This window comes from Saccostrea cucullata, unplaced genomic scaffold (genome assembly GCF_032062105.1).
Source record: "Saccostrea cucullata isolate Sc308-1 unplaced genomic scaffold, CSIRO_AGI_Scuc_v1 ctg6714, whole genome shotgun sequence".
Classification (NCBI taxonomy): domain Eukaryota; kingdom Metazoa; phylum Mollusca; class Bivalvia; order Ostreida; family Ostreidae; genus Saccostrea; species Saccostrea cuccullata.
In genome coordinates this window covers 13540-34884 of record NW_026928408.1, presented here as the reverse complement: position 1 = coordinate 34884, position 21345 = coordinate 13540, and the positions used below count along the sequence as shown (strand labels likewise).

The window sequence follows — 21345 nt, the reverse complement described above, 5'->3', positions numbered from 1 at the left end:
CAGTCCTTTAACTCGATACAAAAAGAGCAAAAAGCATTTCAAGGAAATATAAAGGAAATAGCTGAAACAATTACACAAAAGAAGTTTGACGAGAATTCTTTCATTATGTTGATGAAGATTCGAAGAAAGGAAATAAGTCATTTTGAGGAAGCTGTGAATGACATAAGATTCTTCGTTCAGATTTGTAAACACTTTAGTGGTAAGTAATTGTTTTCATAGATGTAAAGAAGTCTAGCTTATGACAATGTATGGTAAAAGGTGCATATATATGTACCTTAATGTATATGTTTTTGTACCTTTAATGCATGTTATGTTTTAGAGTCAATCCACATTTAATGAATTACAGTATATGAGATGTGCATATCTAAAATTCTTTCCCTTCTGATCATACTCCTGGGAACACACAGATACATGTAATTCTAAGACGAAAGTAGTTTTCTCATTATTAATGTCAAAATATTTTATTTTACGTCGAAACAAAATAAATTATTCAATGATACAACAAATACCAAATGCAGCAATTCATGTCGTCATCTAACTTTGATACAGATGTTATCTCGTACAATTTAGGTGTAATACTGTAGATCTTTCATCAGTAAAGAGACATCTTAAATTTAAAGCAATTCATTAATTCCATACATCATTTATGATAATGATTACAGTAACAATCAAATTTTCAAGTTGTTATCTCAGACTTGATGGGAAGGAAATTTTTTTTTCTGATATCTTTTGTTTTGCGTAGATCTCTACTATCCTGATCAATCAGGAATGTACCGAGAAGTGGTTCAATCAATTTTTCCAAATTTTATATTTCAATAAAAATTTTTGTTTACCGGGATACATGTACGAGGTTTGATCCAAAAGTAATGTCACAGTGTCCATATCTTTAACATTTGGCGTCATATTATCAAATATAATATACCAAAAGATGTACAAATATAAATCTAATTAAACTTTAATTTTTCATTCAATAATGTTTAACTAAATTTATTTTACAGATGTTTAAAACATATAACATAGGGGGTGTCGCCGCGTCAAAACCGAACGTCACAAGTTAAAGTGTACTTTTTAGTATAAAAAAGACAAACACATTAAAAAGCATCTTTTAAACGCGCCTAAACGCAAAATACTTTAAAAGACAAAAATTTACATCATTTTCTAGTCTTAAATTGAAAATTATGTGACATCACTGCTATTTTTTATGAAATACATCCTGATTTATTCTGTGCATTGAAAAAAGGAAATGTCAAAATGGACAGAAAAGCCAAAACAAACTGTAATGAATTTTTGCTTCAAAATGGAGAAATCGCCAGTAGAGACAGTTACGTTGATTCACCAGACTTTCGGAGGAAAGAATGTAAATTTTAAGAGACTTGTTTAGATGGTTTCAGCGATTTTGGGCGGGTGATGGGTCATTGAATGCTCAGCAGATGACAAGAAAACCGAAAGATGGGAGGGTGACGGAAATGTTCAATGGTGTGTGACGTTGTCAAAAAGACAGATGGATAGAGCGATATGTGAAATTTTAAGTTGGTCTTTTACTACTGTTCAATGAATTTTGACAAAATTAATTATGAAAAGAGTGAGTGTACGATGGGTACCAAGGGTAAGAAAGTGACATTTGTGAACGTGTTCGTGGATATCAAGTCTCAAATATTTTTTTAATGAAATGAAGGGAAGCGGTTTAATGTATGACGGCGCGTATCCGTCTTATGACGTTATTTAGGTGCGGCGACTACCATAATCGCACCTTGTATATAATCCGATAATTTGAAAAGAATAAATCATGTTGAATTGAAATTTTCAGTTCTGATTTGAAATAAATGTAGCTTGCATCATTTGTAATTTTTTTGTTTTACGTCGACCGGACCGGTAGCGATTTTATCGAAGTTGTGATATTACTTTTGGATCAACCCTCGTATTTATGTTATGTTTTCCCTCTTATTTTCCAAAGTAGATGTGAATAAGTACATAGTGTACATGATTATTTCTTATGAAATGTCCGAGCATTTTAAAATTATTATAGGTTTAATTTTTTTAGTTGGCATCATGGCTCGAATTTCATAATATTTATAATTCATGCATAATTCTAAACGCTTGAAAATTGCATGTAAACACATAAAAATGAAATGTGAGCACAGAAGTGAATAAGTAAAAAAAAATTTTACCTTTTAGTGGAAACAGATATATACAATACAGTACTGGAAAAATTCAGTCAACTGGACGAGTTTTCCATCGCAAATTTATGCCATCCTGTTGGATCGAAAACAGTGCACAACTTAGACTCATATGTACCTACCATTTGTGGTTTTGAAGTAGATGAAGAACTTATCACACATATTCAGGATCTAAAAAGGTAAAAAATGCAAATGTTCCTGATTTGTTATCCTAGCTGCCAAGTATAAAGATTTCATGGGAATTTAGGGTGTTTCGTAATCAATGTTACATTTTTTGGATTAAAATATTTTTTATTTTATTGTGTAAATACAAACTAAACGTGCCATATGTAATACTATACACTAATCCTGCAGCTCTATTCCTTGTACATGGCATTCAGGTAACCACTACATCAAAATTGTAATAAGAGATAAAAATACTGATTTGTAATTGGAATTTTTTTTCTAATTTGATAAGATAAATCAGCAAAAGACCAAAATGTAAACCTTTATTGCCAATTTAATTTTCAAAATATCTTTTTTTTTTAATATTATAATATTGGCTTCATTAGAAAAAGTTTTTGAAAGGACCTGGCCATAAGAAAATTTTATTTTTAATATATATTTCATTGAAAAACATATTTTTTATAAAAACTTAAATTGTTGTGAAGTCAATTTTAGCTCAATTTTCATGATTTTTTCTAATTGATACATCAATTATTCAAATTTTCTTATTAAATGATTAACAAAATGATCTATTGAATGTACATCTAACCTCAAATTACTATGATTTCTTAACAAATTAAGTCTTATATTTTTTGTTTGAACATCTTGTAAAATCTTGATAAAGAAAAAACACAAATTTCATTTTTTTTTTAGACATTAAAAAGAAACAACAAATGACACTGCAATAATATATTACTGTTTTTCAAAATATATATAGTGGAAAAATTAAATTATGACAATTTACTGTATCCATCTACTTGTTACAATGTTTCATATATATTTGTACAAATTAGAAACAAAAATTTCATTTTTTCTTGAAAGGATCTTGTTATACTCAAAATATCAATTTACCCTATAGTTACAAAACAGTACTTGTACATTAGAAACATACTTGCCTACTACCTTATTTTATCCAATTATTACATGTACTAAATTAAATAAGCTGAGATAAAAATACAGGTAAGTACATGTAGCTGAAAACTCTGTTATACCCCGGTCTATTGTACTCAAGATCAATATGATTCCTATTTTTTATACTATGGATAAAATTTCCATGTGGTGTTACCTGTGAAAATTCAAGTGAATAAAAAATAACTTAATTTAGGACTCAGACATCATTTGATTTATAAAGCACTGCTCTGGTGTACTGCTCCCTTCCAAACTGGATTCTTTACTCCCTTTTCAACTAGGAATGTTTTGATATGGATGATGTTATATACAAACAAAACTGTATTGAAAAAAAAGGTTTTCATATATCATTCCCAGTTTAATTTTTTTTATTTAGAAACAGTAGTGAAAAACTTTTCATAAAGTTATGGACAAAAAGAGGTGGAAAATGTGTTGAGGATAAGAAGGGTATTCCTCTGACAATAGAAGAAGTGATATCAAAGGTCTGGAAACCAGTATATGAAGATTTGACCACTGCCAAAAGAATACAAAATGGTTCCATGTTCTTCAGAGAGTTTCAAACCTATTACATGAAGACAGGGGACAATTTGATAAATGATCTAAAAAGTTTATCAGCTGATGGTAGTGTAGATTGGATAAATGAAAAAATGGATCAATTTCTGATGTACAGCACAGTACAGCAATGTGTGGAGGGAGCCACCACCATTAAGAATGTCATAGACACTTATGATCTTGAGGGACAATTTGAACATCTCAACATAATATTAGAACTGGTAAATAAAATTAAAACATTCTTATTTCTTTTTTTTGAAATCCCGAAAAACAAACTTCAATTAAACAAACTCCAATTAACCTCTGAAATCTATTGGAAAGTTTCAAGTACAAGTAACTTAGATTTTTCATAAAACTAATTTATTAATTAAACATTGTATTATTTAACTTTTCTATGATGTTTTGTAGTCATACCCCAAGTATGCAAGACAATGCTTTAAGCTCATATTGTCAGAGACCAGCAGAGCTTATGCCATAGTAATCTGTGCGTCTTCCGACCATCTGTCTGTTTTTCTGTCAGTTCCTCTGTCTGTAAACATTTTTAAATGTTACCCTGTCTTCACTTTTAGTCTGATTTCCATACAGCTTGGCACAAATGTAGACTCCTTTATATTTCTGTTTAAATTTGTACGACATTGTACAAATTGAATTTCTAACTTTTCCTATGTCTGAATAAATTCCTACATTTTGTTTATTGGTAAGTAAAAAATCAGGTCCATATAATAAAATCTTGAAAATTTACAACGATTTTTAGTATGAGGTTATGGGCTTCACGGAGCAATCACATGACGTAAGGCGACGTAACAACCAGATTTCAACCCGTTAAGCTTTGTCGCAGTTCTATAAATCTTTAGATTTTTCTTATCTTTTTTTCTACTTTAAAATTGAATATCTATATCAAGACATGTTACTTTTCTTCTATAATGTCTTTTGTACTGATTCGGATATTATTGAGATCTTTAAAAAAGTTTATGCCGTTAATCAGTTAATCGATCAGGTATGTAAACTATGCAAAACCATATAAGCGCAACGCAACGTCCATGCAATACGGGGGTACTGAAGTATCGCTGGAGTTAATCTTTCAAAATGTCATTCCTACCATTCTTATGAAGCTACAACCATTTGAAAACTTGTCCTTTTTAGGTGTAGGAAATTCCCGGCAGCATCTTGAACATTTTAATCTCTTTTTAGACCTTTTCCAGTCTGCATACATAATTTTTACGTAGTGCAGTGCTCCATGACGCTCAATGACGTTCCGATTTTTGGGTGTGTTTTTACGCAATGATCATTTACAAACGACTATAAAACAGTCATATACCCTCCAATTTAGTTCAAAATTTCTCCCAATGACGTTTCATGAATACTTTAGCGGCAGGTAAAATATCATAAATCTTTTTGCGCTACAATTGTGCAATTTTAAATTTTAATAAAGAGTCTTTGTGATGTAAACTTGCCAAAATGTAGCATGCTCCGTGAAGCAAGTTTTATCAAAATAAAAAAGCTGTATATTTTTTAATAATCACCGGAGAGCAACAATTTCTTGTATATTTATTTGAAAAAAGGTAAAGATTCTATCTGGAAAGTTTGACCGGTTTCGTGGAAATAGCGCGCTCACAATTGAACTTGTCCGCGAACTTTTCTAACACTCCTCGTATGAACGGTGTTGCCTAGGTTAAAATAGATAAATTGCTGCAAAATATTTTCAAAACACTACTTTTCCTACAGTTGTATTCTAATTTAAATAAACTTGGCACAAAAGTATTACCCCCGGTTTTGTTCTGTTTTAAATTCAATTTTGGTCAAATGTAGACTACTCTAAAATACAGAATGGTTTCTGTTTGTTCTGTATTTGATTTCGATGACCGGCGTTTCCATGGTACTTGTACATGTACCTAAATATAAAAATTCCTTTAATATTTCTTCAGAAACCTTCTTTTTCTACAGTTTTGGTCTGATTGCAATCTTGCTACAAAAACAGACTTCATCAAGGAGAAATATATATCTTTTGTTGCAAAGTTTCATGTCCATCTATTACTCTTCCTTTGCTGTAATACAAACCAGATGTAAAGCTATATACTCTACAGATACTTCTGGTTTATTCTGAATATGCTCTACTTAAAGCTGCTTCTGTATTGTTTTGCACAAAAAATCAGGTTCTGCTGTTCTTGACAAAATAAGTTTTAAATTTTTTTTACTATGCTTATATATCCTCAAAATTTTTATCCTCTCTTGTGGACCACCCTCTCCTTGTAGATCATGATTCGACATTTGAATCTGTGTTAGAAATCTTTTATCACAATTCATGTCTTGGATCGATATATTTAGAACCTATTAATCTCACTGAAATGTTGCTACATTCAATTAATATATGAAATTGAAGAAATGATATGTAACAATTATGGGGTACCGACTCTCTGATAAGAAAACTTTCAAACTTCAACAGAGGAATACAACTCACAGTTTACTTTATCAGAGTTTCCTAATTGAAACCTCTGTGTTGTCAATTCGATGAACTCTCAAAATGAAATTGAAACATTACCTTCTATTTCTTTTGCGATTTGTTTTACCAAATCGTTCTATTATATTACTTGTAAACAATAAAATTTTTAAATCCAACTTCAAAAGCACTATAAATTGAATAAGCTGTCTGATTAAGGACCATTTACGTATACAATACAGATTTTATTAGCATTACATTTTTTCACATGGAAAGATATTCAGAGGAATTACAAATATATCTTTTTCTCTTACAACCACATACAGCTTTGTGATTGTATATGATTTTAATAGGTATGATACTAAGTGTTATTTTCGTGCACACCTCATACTTTAAATTTAGTATTGTGATATTTCATCTTTACTCTTTTTGTTCTCTACGTTGAAATTTCTTCATGGCATGATCTGACACAGATATCATTTCTTTTAAAATAATCAGCGCCACATTCACATAGAGCAGACGCTTCTACCAATGCGTCACGCTGGCGACTTAAGTATAGCATCCTTTTTTATCGAATCAACAGAGAGATATAAACCCCGTTTGCAGGTTATGAAAGTATATAAGTGCATAAGTGAGGACAGTTGACGATTAAGAAGTTTAAGTCATCTCTTTTATCATAACGTTTGACTATAAGAATACATTTAACGACTTTTTAAAGATGTGTCAGACTCTGTGGTATCTTTTATTTCAAGCTCACAGGGATATATCGTTTCGAAATGCACTGCTAAAGTTTGATTTTTGTAACAATTCATAATTCTCTAATAAATTCTGACTTAGCTTGAATGTTTGGTTACCTTTTTAATTATAAGACGCTTTTTACTAGGCAAATGGAAAGGATATTGCAATGTACAAACTGGACAAAGATTTGAGAAGGACAATGATGAGCTTGAAGGGAATGACAGGGGAACAAAAGCGTTGTCTAGAGGCATTTATTGATTGTAAACCTCTTGTGGAATGGATTAGAAGAACCATGAGAAGTATGTTATTAAGAACCTAATTTCAGTATTAGGATTCCAGATATTTTCATAATTAAAGAAATCTTAGTATGAAACAGATGTGCCGGACTCTGTGGTATCTTTTATTTCAAGCTCTCCAGGATAAATCGTATCGATGTAGGAATGGAAATGACCATTGTTAATTTACAATACGTCGTCGATATATCTGAATGTCGAGTTAAAGGCCACAGCAAGTGTTTTCTTTTTTTCACTCATAAGATTTTGCACAAATTCTGCTTCATATAAATACAAAACTAGATCTGCTAATAACGGAGCGCATATGGTACCTTTGGAAATTCCAATATTGTTGGAAGACCTGGTCTTCAAAAACCACATAGATATTGTATTTAGTATAACCATCAAATGACTTAAAAAATTATACAAACGTCGTGATCAATTACCTGGTTACTCTCACCAGACACATAATTTCTGACAATAACTTATTTAGTATAGGTATTCAAAAGATAAGCGTAAAAATATATATCACCCTATTTCAACCAAAAGTCGTAAAAATTTACAGCTGTAAAATAACCTTTTTACGGTAGATCTGCTTATAACAGGGGGAAATTGGTGCTATTGAGAATTCCAGTATACTGGTTGAATACCTGGTCCCCAAAAACAACATACTAGTATATAGAATAATAAGAAACTTAAGCTTTTTCTTAATATCAAATTCAGAGTTCTTGTGAAGAATCAGAATGTTTTTTTGACCAGTGACAAGTAATTTTTAATTTTGGTAAAATACAGTGATTTTAAATGTTACAAACAAATGATGTTTTATATCATTATCATGATTTACCATGTAAATTTTTTTCTTTTTTAAGATCGGAAGGAATTATTAGTGTTTATTGACCTTGCCAGTATAACTGTTGAAGACAGCGACATGGAATTCCATCTTGTTCAGTTTTTTCAACCTGCAACACTTGGATATGGTCCATTGATTTTCAACATAAATGAAATACACGACTTGAAGTATTTACTAGAAACATGTGAGCTTGTTTGGAAAGAGATCAATTCAGATCCAAGCCTACACGAAAAATTGGCAAGTAGAAAAATCTCTGCATATGAACAAATTCTTTATATTTTTTCCATTTCTTTAAGCTCACTTGAGCTTCTTTCTGATCACGTTTGGGTTGGTGTTCATTTGTATATCTTTTTGTCTCCTTTTCACATTTTTTACTTCTCAAGAAATACGTGCCACAATGCATCCATGGATGAAAGGAATTCAAATGTGTTCATTCAAGGCGGGATAAATAATAACAATTTGAGATAATCTCTTGAAAATCTTCTTCCCCTAAGCTCTAGGCTTTGAAACGTATAGAAATTCTAGAAAAAGTATAAACCCAAGGGAAGTGTTGATAGGAAAATCTTTGAAAATCTTTTCTAAAGAAGAATTACAAATCAATTATTAAAATAATTGAAAATGAAAGCATTTTTAGATATAGGATCATTTCTTTTACACAGGGAAACTTTCACTTTTCTTCTCAAGATCAAACAACGCCATGATAAGTCAAATTGATATGGAAGCATCATCAGGTGGTGTAGATTTAAGTGTGTTGAAATCATACCCTCCCCCCTCCCCCCTACCCACCCACCCCCTCGGAAAGGTGACAGACATCTTAAAATATATATACCTGTTTGTTTTCAACAACAGTAAAATCAGTCTCAAGAAGTATTTTAACTGTTTTTTAAAAAGAAAATATATTCCTGTCTTTCTTGCCCATACATGTACCTATGTATACTAAGAAATAAACCCTAAGATTAAAGAATTCCAAATTAAAATATACCCATCTTATGTGATCAATTATGATGATGCATTTTAAATAAGAACAATATGTTCTTACAATGAAAAAAAACTTTTCATCAGTAACTATTCATTTTATACTGATTTGATTCAAATTTTCTACTTGGTTCTACCATTTCGAAAACATACATGTATATCTTGCTATTGTATTTGAAAGCACCAATGACCACGAACTAACTTTCCTTTGTTAACTTGGCAATTGCTGCTGTTAATAAATTGGTGACAATGCGTGCCAAATTAAAATTTTGAGTGGGTACAGAGAATGGCTCTTAATAGTGCAGAGTTTTCGCTTTTGTCTCAATATAATAATATTGATCACAAAGGTAAATATTTACAGAAAATGACAACAAGGAAATTGGAATGGTATAAAAGCTTGGAATGCTTCCCAGGTTCTGTACCGTTGACATCTGTAAAACAAGCTGATGCCATCAACTCTGGAGGAATATACATGCTTGGAAAAATTGATCCCAATACGCCAAATGAGAAATTAGTAAGTACGCACGTACATTTTTTAAAGCTAAAGTCAGACGACACGTTCCTTAAAAATATATAATTTTCTCCAAGGATTTGACAAAAGATTAGAGTACCAAACCAGGCATTTAGGACAAGATACCATAGGGTCATATATTTTACATAACCCTTATGGGAATTTTTGAATGGCCTATTAAACACTATTTGGTGCACTTATATTTAACACATTTTTAATACAATGTAGAAATCAGAAGAGAATGTCAAATAATTCAATAATTGTTTATATAATAATAAGAGATACAAAACATATTTTTGAGAAATGTATCGTATAACCTTAATACATGTACTCTCTCTAAACTATCTTAAGACAAATTTGTAGAATTTTGAGAGGCAAAAAAACATTAAAATGTCATTTTGGTCAAACCCTTTAGTACATGTAGCTACATGGTTTAAACAAGTTGACTATGTTAAATTGTTTTGATCTCACCAGATATATTTAAAAATGAAAATGGTACCTCATTTTCTAAAAAGATATCTGCTGTATTTTTAGAGTCTTGAGGATGTACTTCAACTGTATGTTCAGATAGACAGCCAAGGTCGTAGATCAAAAATGAGGTTCACGTACAACACACTCCAAGAACTTCAGCACAAAATAATGATGGTAGACAGCAAGGACAATAGCAACAGAGTAGATGCTGAAAAATTTATCGAGGTAAAAATATCATATAATATTATGATTTAATATCTTAATTGTGATGTATCTGTATTAAAATGACTGCTCATGTTTTTGTTATTCTTGAGAAAATGAATTTTAAATAAGTGATCTTTCCTATATATTCCTACCTTAAACGTTTTTCACTTGCGTCCGCAGTCCCTACCCCAGGGGTCATGATTTTCAAATGTGAAGGTTTGAAGAATGTTTCCATAAGACAAATCATGTCCTCACTTTTCTCAAGGAAAATATTCTAAAAGATGTTTCTGTACCTGTCAGATTCATATATAAATCGTCCACTGTGGCCCCATCTTACTCATAGGGGTCATGATTTGATCAAGCTCGAATTTTTACTACCTGAGATTGCTTCCATGTAAATGTTACCAATCAAGGCTTTCCTATTCTTGAGAAATTTTTTTCTCATAGGAAAATTAGCTTTTCTGATCACACTTTGTCCGTCTGTCCGTCCGTCCGTCTGTAAACTTTTAACATTTTCGACTTCTTCTCAAGAACCAATGGGCCAATTTTAACCAAACTTGGTACAAAGCATCCTTGGCTGATGGGGAGTTTAAATTGTTATGACAGTCCCCTTACAAAGGGAGATTTTGGGGTCACTAAAAAATCTTCTTCTCAAGAACCACAGGGCCAAGAAAGCTGAAACTTATGTGGAAGCATCCTTGGGTAGTGTAGATATTAAATTGTGAAAATCATGACCCCCGGGGTTAGGGCGGGGCCACAATAGGGAATCCAAGTTTTACATAGAAATATAGAACAAATCTTTCAAAAACTTCTTCTCAAGAACCAATTGGCCAGGAAAGCTGAAACTTATGTGGAAGCATCCTTGGGAATTGTAGATATTAAATTGTTAAAATCATGACCCCTGGGGGTAGGGCGGGGCCACAATAGGAAATCCAAGTTTTACATAGAAATATATAGAACAAATGTTTAAAAATCTTCTTCTCAATAACCACTGGGACAGGAAAGCTGAAACTTATGTGGAAGCATCCTTGGGTAGTGTAGATATTAAATTGTCAAAATTCCAGGGTGGGCCCACAATAGGGAATCCAAGTTTTACATAGAAATATATAGAACAAATCTTTCAAAATCTTCTACTCAAGAACTAATTAGCCAGGAAAGCTGAAACTTATGTGGAAGCATCCTTGGGAAGTGTAGATATTAAATTGTTAAAATCATGACCCCTGGGGGTAGGGCAGGGCCACAATAGGGAATCCAAGTTTAACATAGAAATATATAGAACAAATCTTTAAAAATCTTCTTCACAAGAACCACTGGGCCAGTAAAGCTGAAACTTATGGGAAGCATCATCTAGATATTAAATTGTCATAGTGACCCCCGGTCAATCCAAGTTTTACATAGAAATATATAGAACAAATCTTTTAAAATCTTCTTCACAAGAACCACTGGGCCAGTAAAGCTGAAACTTATGTGGAAGCATCCTTGGGTAGTGTAGATATTAAATTGTTAAAATAGTGACCCCGGGGATAGGATGGGGCTACAATAGGGAATCCAAGTTTTACATAGAAATATATAGAACAAATCTTTAAAAAATCTTCTTCTCAAGAACCACTGGGCCAGGAAAGCTGAAACTTATGTGGAAGCATCCTTGGGAAGTGTAGATTCTAAAATTTTAAAATAAAAAAGGGAAGGGGGTTGTTGGGCATGATAGGTATAGCAAGAGGGGAAATCTTTCTGCATCACCCAAGTTTTGAGCCCCATATATATTCAAATTTAGATATTTTATCGTCATTTATTGACCCACCTTACCCTCGGGATAATGATTTAAACAAATTTAAAACTGCACTACCTGAAGATTTTCTCAAGTAAGTTTTATCTTTCTTGAACCAGGGGTTCTATGGGAGACGTTTATTAATGCATATACCCATGTTAAATTTGACAAACCATTAATACCCTGCTCTACACCCTTTTCATAATTTGAACAAACTTAAATCTACACGATTATATCACGATCCATAGCAATATATTGTATAGTACAACCTGGAAAATTGTACAAAAATTGAAATTTGCAAATTAATAGTGGATTAGTTGCAATAAACACGTATTTTACAGCTGGATTGATTGATTTTTTTTGGCATGTGCCATCGTTTTTTGCCAAGTGGTTCTGGAGAAGCTTTTTAAAAAAAATGCTATAATTCTTTTTACAATTTTATAATCATATCCTTTTAGAAGAAGGCGTGGTTCTTTACTGGAAAAACTTTAAGCATCTTTATCTACGATTTCTAAATGGCAGAATTTGTTTGAAATTGGCTCAGTGATTTTTGAGAAATCGAAAATTTAAAATCTTTACTCACGACGGTCGACTACAGACAAAAACAGATAGCAATAGGTCACCTGAATCAGGTGACCTAAAAATAGATGGTTAGAAAGATGTCGGTTATAAATTGAATTAAGTTTGCTCACCAGAGACAAAGCCTTATGTGCACGTGCTGTTTGAATTGCGTGCCTTCTCAGTCATCCTTTGTGGTGCCATCGCAATTTTTTCACATTCCGTCTTTTCCAAAACAGCGTAGTCTATTTCAACTAATCTTGACACAATGCAGAATTAGTTAAAGCATTCAAGTTCCTTAAAAAGAAGGATCATGCTTTCATCCGTACAAGGCTGATAAAAAAAAATGATAAAGGGTTATATGCACGTAATGCTCTTTTTTAAGCATGGTACTAATGATCAAGGAAAAAACCTTACTAAAATGAATCTTTCTTTTTTAAATTTAAATAGTAAATGCAAATTTTTTATATATAATTTTACAGACCGAATTAATTAATTAAATAGGCCCAGCTTTGTTTTCTAAGGTAAAGAACAAGGTTCACTTTCGTCTTTTTTTGCCCTGTAAATATTTGGAAAACTGAAACTGCATAGTTTAAGATACATGTAACAATGCATTGAATATCACTTAGATCTCTGGTGACTACGTATCTGTCAAACATGACGTAATTTTCTAGCTAGTCAATGTATTATGACGTCACGAAATGCGTCAATTACCTCATATTCTGAAAAAATCTACAAAAACGTCAAATTTTTAAAGCTATTTCCGATTTTTAATGTAGAGCGCAACCTCTGATCTAAATTATGTAACTAGTAAATGATAGAACTATTTCTTAGAATTAAATACATGTTTTATTTTTTAGATCAGAGAGTGCGCTTATATTATTTTTCTTCATTGAATGCGCTCAAACATACATGTTTACCTAAAAGTTCAAGAACATTACAATTTCATAAACCAGTTCTCCAAGATCTGGACTTTTAGGATAAAAATTTTAATAGGATATGAAAGCAATAAGTCTATTTTATTTTAATGCTTCAAATGAAAACTAAAGTGCTGACCAATCAATTGGTATATCTTCAGGGCCATTTTATGCATAAAGTAAACCGACCTCTTTCAGGGATTAAAACATCCCCCTGACCTCTTTTTAAAAACTATAATCTTTTTTAAAAAAATCTTCATTTTAGATTACATCTATTAAAAACACTTTTTCCACACATGAGTGAACAAAGCAGTCCCTGGAAGCAGTCCGAGGGACTGCTGGGTTGGCTTTCATGAACAGTCCCAGAGCAGTCCTACAGCGGTCAAAAAGCGGACTGCTCTCTGGGACTGTTTGGGTGTCAGCTTTGGCCTCATTGGTATTGTATAATACTCATAATGTGCACACAGATATTGTTGAACTTGTTTTGACCCTTATCCTGCCAATCGCGACCTAGAGTCGTGATGGCTTATCAGTACCGCTGCTGCCAATCGCGACCTCAGGTCGTTTTGGGGGGTTTCCTCATATGATGCTACATTCCAAGCTATTTTCAGCATTGTAGTAAGATGTATGAATCAAAGTAACAAAGATACAGACCAATGAAAATAGTTTTATAAAAATACTGAACCAATCAGTGATGGTAGGTATGAAATCTGGGGCAAAATGAGGTGCGTATCAAAACAAAGAGAGTTTCTAAGATGGCTAACAGAAATTTAATTTAGATGAAGTATTTGTCAGAATTTTATATGACAGTTTCAGATGAAGAATATATTAATGAGGAGAATATTGATGCTGAGGTTTAACATACACACTGAGTAAATATTAATTACAGCTTTATTTATAAATAAACACATCTTTTTTTAGTTGTCTTTATAGTATGCATGTATTCTTATAAATATAAAAAATATATTTATAAAAATTATATCGAAAGATAGGGATATTTATGCTGTACAAGTTTTCTGCGAATTGCATTAGTGTAATTAGAAAAATAAAGATAATACAGGCAGATAATTAAGTTTTCTGCATTCCCTTTGACTGGTTTGTTTACACTGAACTTTCGCGGCAGCAGCTGTGCTGATAAGCCAAAACTATCTCGGCAGGATAAGGGTTGAAATCGTTTTGTTTATATTATCACATTTACTCCAACTTATGTGGAACAGTACCTTAAACGAGATATTGCCAGGGATTCTGATTTTGCTTGATCATAGTTTTTAAGGGATTCCCTTTTTTTGAAAAATAATGTGCTACCTTGTTTAGTGATTTTTTTTATAATTCAATTTTAGATATTTAATGCAGTTGTAAGACTTTGCAATGTGTACATCAAACTTGTGTCCTCTGGTTGTGTGCTGTTCTCAAACTGGCAGGCCAGATTTCTTTGTGATCCCGAGAGAAAGGTGTGTGCATTTTTAAAATTTGAAAATGGGGAAGGTTGCATCCAATTAAAAGGAAGAAAAACTAAGGAAGAGGATATCAAGACTACAATTCCTAGAATTACCAAATTCATGGAAAAATGCCTTGAAAATTGGTTGAATTATATTGAGCAGAAAAGGGATGAGTACCACCACCTAAATTTCTTCACAATTGATCAGATAGTGATTTTGCAAAGAGAATTAGTTTTAATGGGAGGTGAGGTAGAACCAAATGATTTTATTTACCCAATCTTATCAATTGTCAAACATGACTGTGCAAAGATGGATGTAATTGATGCACTGATGAAGGCCAACATTGAAGTGTCGAAAAAGGAAGATGAAGTCAAGAGTGCGGTGATGGAAAACTCTGCTGTTGCAGAATTTGTTTCAGAAATGATGAAATCCGGTTTCTCTGAGACATCAGCAAAAAAGGCTTTAAGAGCAGGAATTGATCCGACTGAAATTGATGAAGGTACTCTTTATTAATTTTTTGAAAATGATATCTCATATTATTTGCTTTTTAAGTTATTCCAAATTTTTGGCTCATCTGAGCTGTAAGCTTAAGTGGCTTTTTCTTATTATTTGTTTTTTTCTCCATTATCTTTCAGCTCATGTCCTTAAAACTGTCTTTCAAATTAACACATTGTTGTCTTCTTTTCTATATTTTTTTTTGACCTATTTTAACAGAAATTTCCATTCATCCAATCATGCCTGAAAGTATCTCCGTATAAAAGCATTCGCATTTATTATCATCTTTCATGGGGAGATAACTAAGTCACAGATAAACTGGTACAAAATGAAAGCACACATTAATCCATTATATTCCCTTTTATTTAAAATTTTGGATCAAACTAATTAGAATGGGACTTTTCTTTTATATCTTATTAATTGAGATGAATTATATTTCATATTTGATAGATTAAATTCTAAAAATGGACATGTTTGCTATCAAATTGTTTCGGCAGCTAGTTATAAAAAAAAATCTTAAGATACAACACATGTATTCAATTGTAGGTATAGTGTGGTGCATGGAATTTGAGGACCATCCAGATTTGCAGGCACAGGTAGTCAAGGATTATAAAGGCTGGACAGAAACGGACAAGACTATTTCCTCTATGATCCAAAATGTCTTATCTAGACTTCAGTGTGAAAAAGGGTAAGTAAAAGAAATATACCAAATACTTTAAAAGGACTGGATCAGTTAATTCTTAAAAAAACTGTGAAGCGGTTTCTTACAAAACGTAAACCGCTCCAATCTAGGTTATACCAGATTAACTTAGGTTGCCATTTAATTCATTCTTTATAATTTGATTTTCAATTATTAAATATGAAAAACAAGACAAATTATCCCTTAAAAACGCATTCAGATTGTTCAGATTTTCAACGTATCGTCAAGCGGATTACCGGTAATATGTTCTTAACGTTAGTCAATGTAACGTAGACAACCCAGATTAAAGAAATATAGATTTTGATTTTTTATCGAATCAAAGGACGCTTTAAAACAAAAATTGAATTTAAGAAAACATTTCAAATAGCGACGAATTTTTCTTCAAATAATCTTAGGATAAAATAATCTAACAACCATAAACTTTGTGCTCATTCTTTTTCAATAACGTTTATACTGAAGATAATTTATATATACATATATGTAAAATGAATAAAATTATAGTTAGGCTGTTGAGCAAAATTGGACAAAGAGACATTTCAGCTTGACAAATTTATAAATTGAGAAAATGCTCAAGTGAGCTTTTTTGATCGAAATTTGTCCTTTGTCAGTCGATGTCGTCGTTGTCGTCCGTGTTGTCGTTGGCGTCGTTGTTGTTTTAAACTTTCACATTTTCCTCTTCTTCTCAAGAACCACAGGGCGAATTTCAACCAAGTTTCCATTGGTGAAGGGGATTCAAGTTTGTTCAAATAAAGGGCCATGTTCTCTTCCAAGGGGAGATAATTATGTTGTAGTGAAAAGTTGATGGCATTTTTATAAAATCTTCTCCAAAAGAACCACTGGGCCAGGAAGGATGCAACTCACGTGGAAGCATCCTCAGGTAGTGTAGATTTAAATGTTCAAGTCATGACCCATAGGTATAAGATGGGGCCACAATAGACGATCAAAGTTTTACATAAGAATGTATAGGGAAATCTTTTTAGAAAATTCTCAAGAACAGCAAAGCCACAATTCGTCATATTTATATGGAAGGACCCACAAGCTTCCTTAAAAGCTTCCTTATAAATATGACCAATCATGGCTTTGTTGATCTTAAGAAGAAGATATTGACAAAATATATTCACTTCAAGATCCATAGCAATATATTGTACAACCTGGTAAAATGTACAAAAAATTGAAATTAATAGTGCATTCGTTGTATTAGACACTTATTTTACAGCTGGATTGATTAAGTGATAATCATTTTACTCCGAGTCGAAAACATATTTCAGCTATTATTCAGCATTATACCATACATTAATTGTTATATATTTTAAGTTTGATTGCGGGGGGGGGGGGGGGGGGGGGGGGGGGCGTTGTGTTACATGACACATCTAGTTTAAAACGTTAGAATTTAATTATGGTTGTAACGCTGTATTTGATTGGATAAAAGATTTACTTTATATTGTATGAAATGGCTTGCCTACGTCACAATGACTTTCGTCAAAAACGTATCAATCCGCCTGACGTTACATTCAAATTTTGTACAAATTGAGGCCATTTTATAAGAACAATCATAATTTTTTCCTACATCAAATGAATGAAAATTAAATTATAAGCAATATATTTAATAGCTACCCATTTTATACGGTATAAAATGGGTTGGAACAGTTTACACTTTTTTATGAACTGCTTCGCAGTTTATAAAGCGTAAACTGCCCAAACCCAGTTTAAACCGTATAAAAAGGGTAGCTATTAAATCCATTCCTTAATTATAATTGATTTAAGTTTTATTTCATAACTTTAATAATGATCAATTAATATTTTACATTTCTTAATTTTTTAAGCATTGGCTTATGCTTAAAATTCTGCGGTATTGTCAAGTAATTATATCCTTACTTAAAAGTCTTTAAAAGTTCTTTTCAACTTCTTTAAAGTATTTTTGACATTTCGACTGAATCATTTCCAATTAAAAGTGTAATGTTTATATGTTTATTTTTACAAGTACTTTTGAAAAACTTGTATGGATTTTGAATTGTTTGAACAACGTTGAGAAGGACACAGGTAAATAGAGAATTTAGAAACATTTTTTTTTGTCTTGTAGCACAACAGCAGACACCCTGATTCCAGACCTAGAACAGTTGTGGGAGGAATTCCTGTCCTCTATTTCCTCCAGTGTGTCAGACTATCTCAGTGTGGAACATCTGGGGATCATTCTCAGCAGACTCGCAGAAACTGGTCTGTATCATACTCCATGTAAAATTATGCATAAATTTACGTCAGCAGATTTCGTGTACCAAACTTATATTGTTATCTCCGCTGTAGTGAACTCGAATTCCATACTTAGTTTGCTGCCATTGTATTCTCAATGCATTAAAGATTCAATGTATAACATAAATAATTGGAGATTTTTAAAAATAATTTTTAGAAACATTTACTGTGAACCGGCCTTTTCCCAGATGCTTTGAAAAAGGACAACCAAATTTACTATTGTGTCAACAAGGTATATATACTAGCTGACCATGGGGGATTTATAAAAGAACTATATGCGGTATATTGCATATATTTGCCCTCACAAAAGTCAAATTTTGAAAACTTCCTGAAATGTGATGAATTCAATAAATTATATGAGAAATATAAATTAACAGAAATTATTATAGTGTCAAAGCAGTGTATTCACAATTTTTGTTTCTATGACGTCACAAACAAATCCGATTTTATATCCTTTTTCAGAAAGAGGACAAAATGGACAAAATTTTCAACAATTTTAGCTTTAAAATTTATAGAGTGCAAGTTTGTTCAGGAACAATATTGACAGATTTCATTGATATTATCATTCTACACATAATATCAAAATATTGTTCCTAAACACACATGCGATCGGTGACTTTTACTCAAAATATCGACAAAATATGTACATTTTTCTATAAAATTCATAAAAAAAACCCCGAAATTTACGTCATGTGTGTGACGTCATTACGTACATATGGCGCCATTACTTATGAAAATATTCAGTGCTTTGAAGTCAGCATATACTCACCTGTTTAAGAACTTAATTAAATATATCTCCATCAAAGTTTGATTTGGGACACTGGGGGGGATATCGGTTATTACCGAATAAAGTTCTTTGCATAAATAAAATGTCTAAATTGAATTGATTAAATTTTTTACATAGACTATGCAGACCTTTCTAGTTTTCAAGTGTAGAAATGAAAATAATTTAAAAGTATTGAATATTTTCTAATAACCAGATGAGATTTTGAACACTGTGCTGACAATCTACAGCCATGATCCAGATCAACCTCTTCCTCAGTCAGATGAGATCCTCATGTGTACTCCACACACCACTCTTGACGAGGTCTGTTTAAACTAACCTGAATCAAAGGTCATGTTAATTTTTAATTTTTTTGACCGATTTTTCAATGCTAAATTTTAATCTGTATTCTTGAATGAACTGAATAAAGTTCTCATTTATGACTTTGGAACGGTAGGTGGTATGAATATTGTATCACAACGAAATAGACTACTGACAGCAATTTCCAAACATGTACCTAGTAGGTAAATTAATTTGGAATTGTTTAAAACATATATAGCCCCTATGATTCGAAAAGGCTATGAAAAAAGGACATATTGTAAACTGGATGAAACAATCAAGACCGCAGGCAAAAATTATTCACAGATGCAAGAATTGCCACACTTTCGAATTTTAAATATCCACATCTGATTTAAGGTTTCACCAATGGTCAACATGTCCAAAAATCCTACGCGTAAATGAATTTGGACATGTTGACCTTTGGTGAAACCTTAAAACACTTTTTGAATATACAATGGATGATCTAAAAGTTCGCAAACTAATTGAATAACTTCCTTAAAAGAAATGATATAGGGTTTCAGTGTTGATTTTTTAAAAAGAAGTCCTTCCTAATTTAACACATCTGCATCGGTTCTGCCCATGCACAAATTACGTGATCTATGCGGTCACGTGACATGACCCAGGAACCGTAGCGCTCTATAACAGTAGTTAAAAGATTTTACCGACTGTAAGTTATTTTTCATAACAAAAAAGCAGTTCATTGTCGGAACTGGCCTCATCTCGGCTATAGTAAAGGTTGAAATGGATATCCTTTTCCAGAATGAGCATTATGACCATTATAACTTGAGTCCTCTGTCTTGGGAGCGTTGTTTATTAAATGAAGATAAAGTAAAGGTGTCTCCTATTCCTCATATCTGATAGTAGTATGTTTAAAATGTTATGTAAACGACATTTCTAGGATTTAATAATTTAATCATTGTTAAGATATTCAACCATTTCTCTCACTGTAATTTGGCGATCTTTCATGATAAATTGCTTAACAAAAGACATATCTCTTCCTCATTTTGCTTTAGTGGGCAGCTTAACAAACATCATTTTTTGCATCTCCCTCCCTTCACCTAAACAATCAATCCAATAAATGACTAAACTTGTGGCAAGTCATTTGTCTTTATAAACCGTGTACAAATTATAATATTTTTAAATGTGACACTGTACAATCATTACAAGATGCTCAGAATTTTCTCACTCAGATGACAAACTTATGAACCAAACAACTGTGAGGATTCTGTGGGATTTTCCCCAAAGTTGGCGGCATAACTTTTGAAAAAAGTGTTTTTAGCTATTAATCAAAATTATAGAAATTCTTAACACATGCTACAATGTCAGTCTGCCTGCCTTAAAAACGAAAGAGACTTGACGACAGTCCCCGTTTCTCTCTTTTAAATTTTTAACATGTACTTTTACGACCTAAATTAAGTTTTACCGACCTAAATTAATACTAAAGAATTGGAAAAGGCATATGCAACAAAAGCATCATTACTTTTTTTTTTGATTAAAGGGGAAATAATAAACTTAAATGTTTGACAAAAACGATAATCACTTATTCTAAGTACTGAGATCTAGGTAAGGTTATAATGTAACTTCTTTCGATGACAAGCTAACACAGCGTGAATTATCTTGGAATATTTTCTGTAAGGTGGAGATATTTTGGAGGAGAGCTGTATTGGACACAACAGACAGAATCTATTGTTTGGTCTATGGGGACCTGCTGGACTATGAAGTCAGTGATAAAGGGGAGAGAAGGTTGAAACATCACATGCAGAAAGCTGCAAGACTCGGTAATTATTCAAAAACTGAAGCTTTGCTTTATAAATGTTGC

The 21345-nt window shown here is 32.1% G+C and overlaps 1 protein-coding gene across 1 annotated transcript in view; it reads left to right on the top strand.

The window, feature by feature from the left end:
* Nucleotides 1-18: 18 nt before the first annotated feature.
* Nucleotides 19-21345, top strand: part of LOC134277476 (E3 ubiquitin-protein ligase RNF213-like) — a gene marked incomplete at its 3' end in the record, with an annotated part of 32740 nt that continues 11413 nt past the window's right edge. Inside the window, exons 1-13 of the mRNA XM_062759806.1 lie at nucleotides 19-199; nucleotides 2176-2356; nucleotides 3667-4063; nucleotides 7163-7316; nucleotides 8159-8376; nucleotides 9476-9628; nucleotides 10160-10321; nucleotides 14884-15481; nucleotides 16024-16165; nucleotides 18258-18391; nucleotides 18582-18656; nucleotides 19405-19511; nucleotides 21163-21304. Coding sequence (XP_062615790.1) covers nucleotides 106-199; nucleotides 2176-2356; nucleotides 3667-4063; nucleotides 7163-7316; nucleotides 8159-8376; nucleotides 9476-9628; nucleotides 10160-10321; nucleotides 14884-15481; nucleotides 16024-16165; nucleotides 18258-18391; nucleotides 18582-18656; nucleotides 19405-19511; nucleotides 21163-21304 — 2557 coding nt within the window. The remainder of the gene's footprint in view (nucleotides 200-2175; nucleotides 2357-3666; nucleotides 4064-7162; nucleotides 7317-8158; nucleotides 8377-9475; nucleotides 9629-10159; nucleotides 10322-14883; nucleotides 15482-16023; nucleotides 16166-18257; nucleotides 18392-18581; nucleotides 18657-19404; nucleotides 19512-21162; nucleotides 21305-21345) is intronic.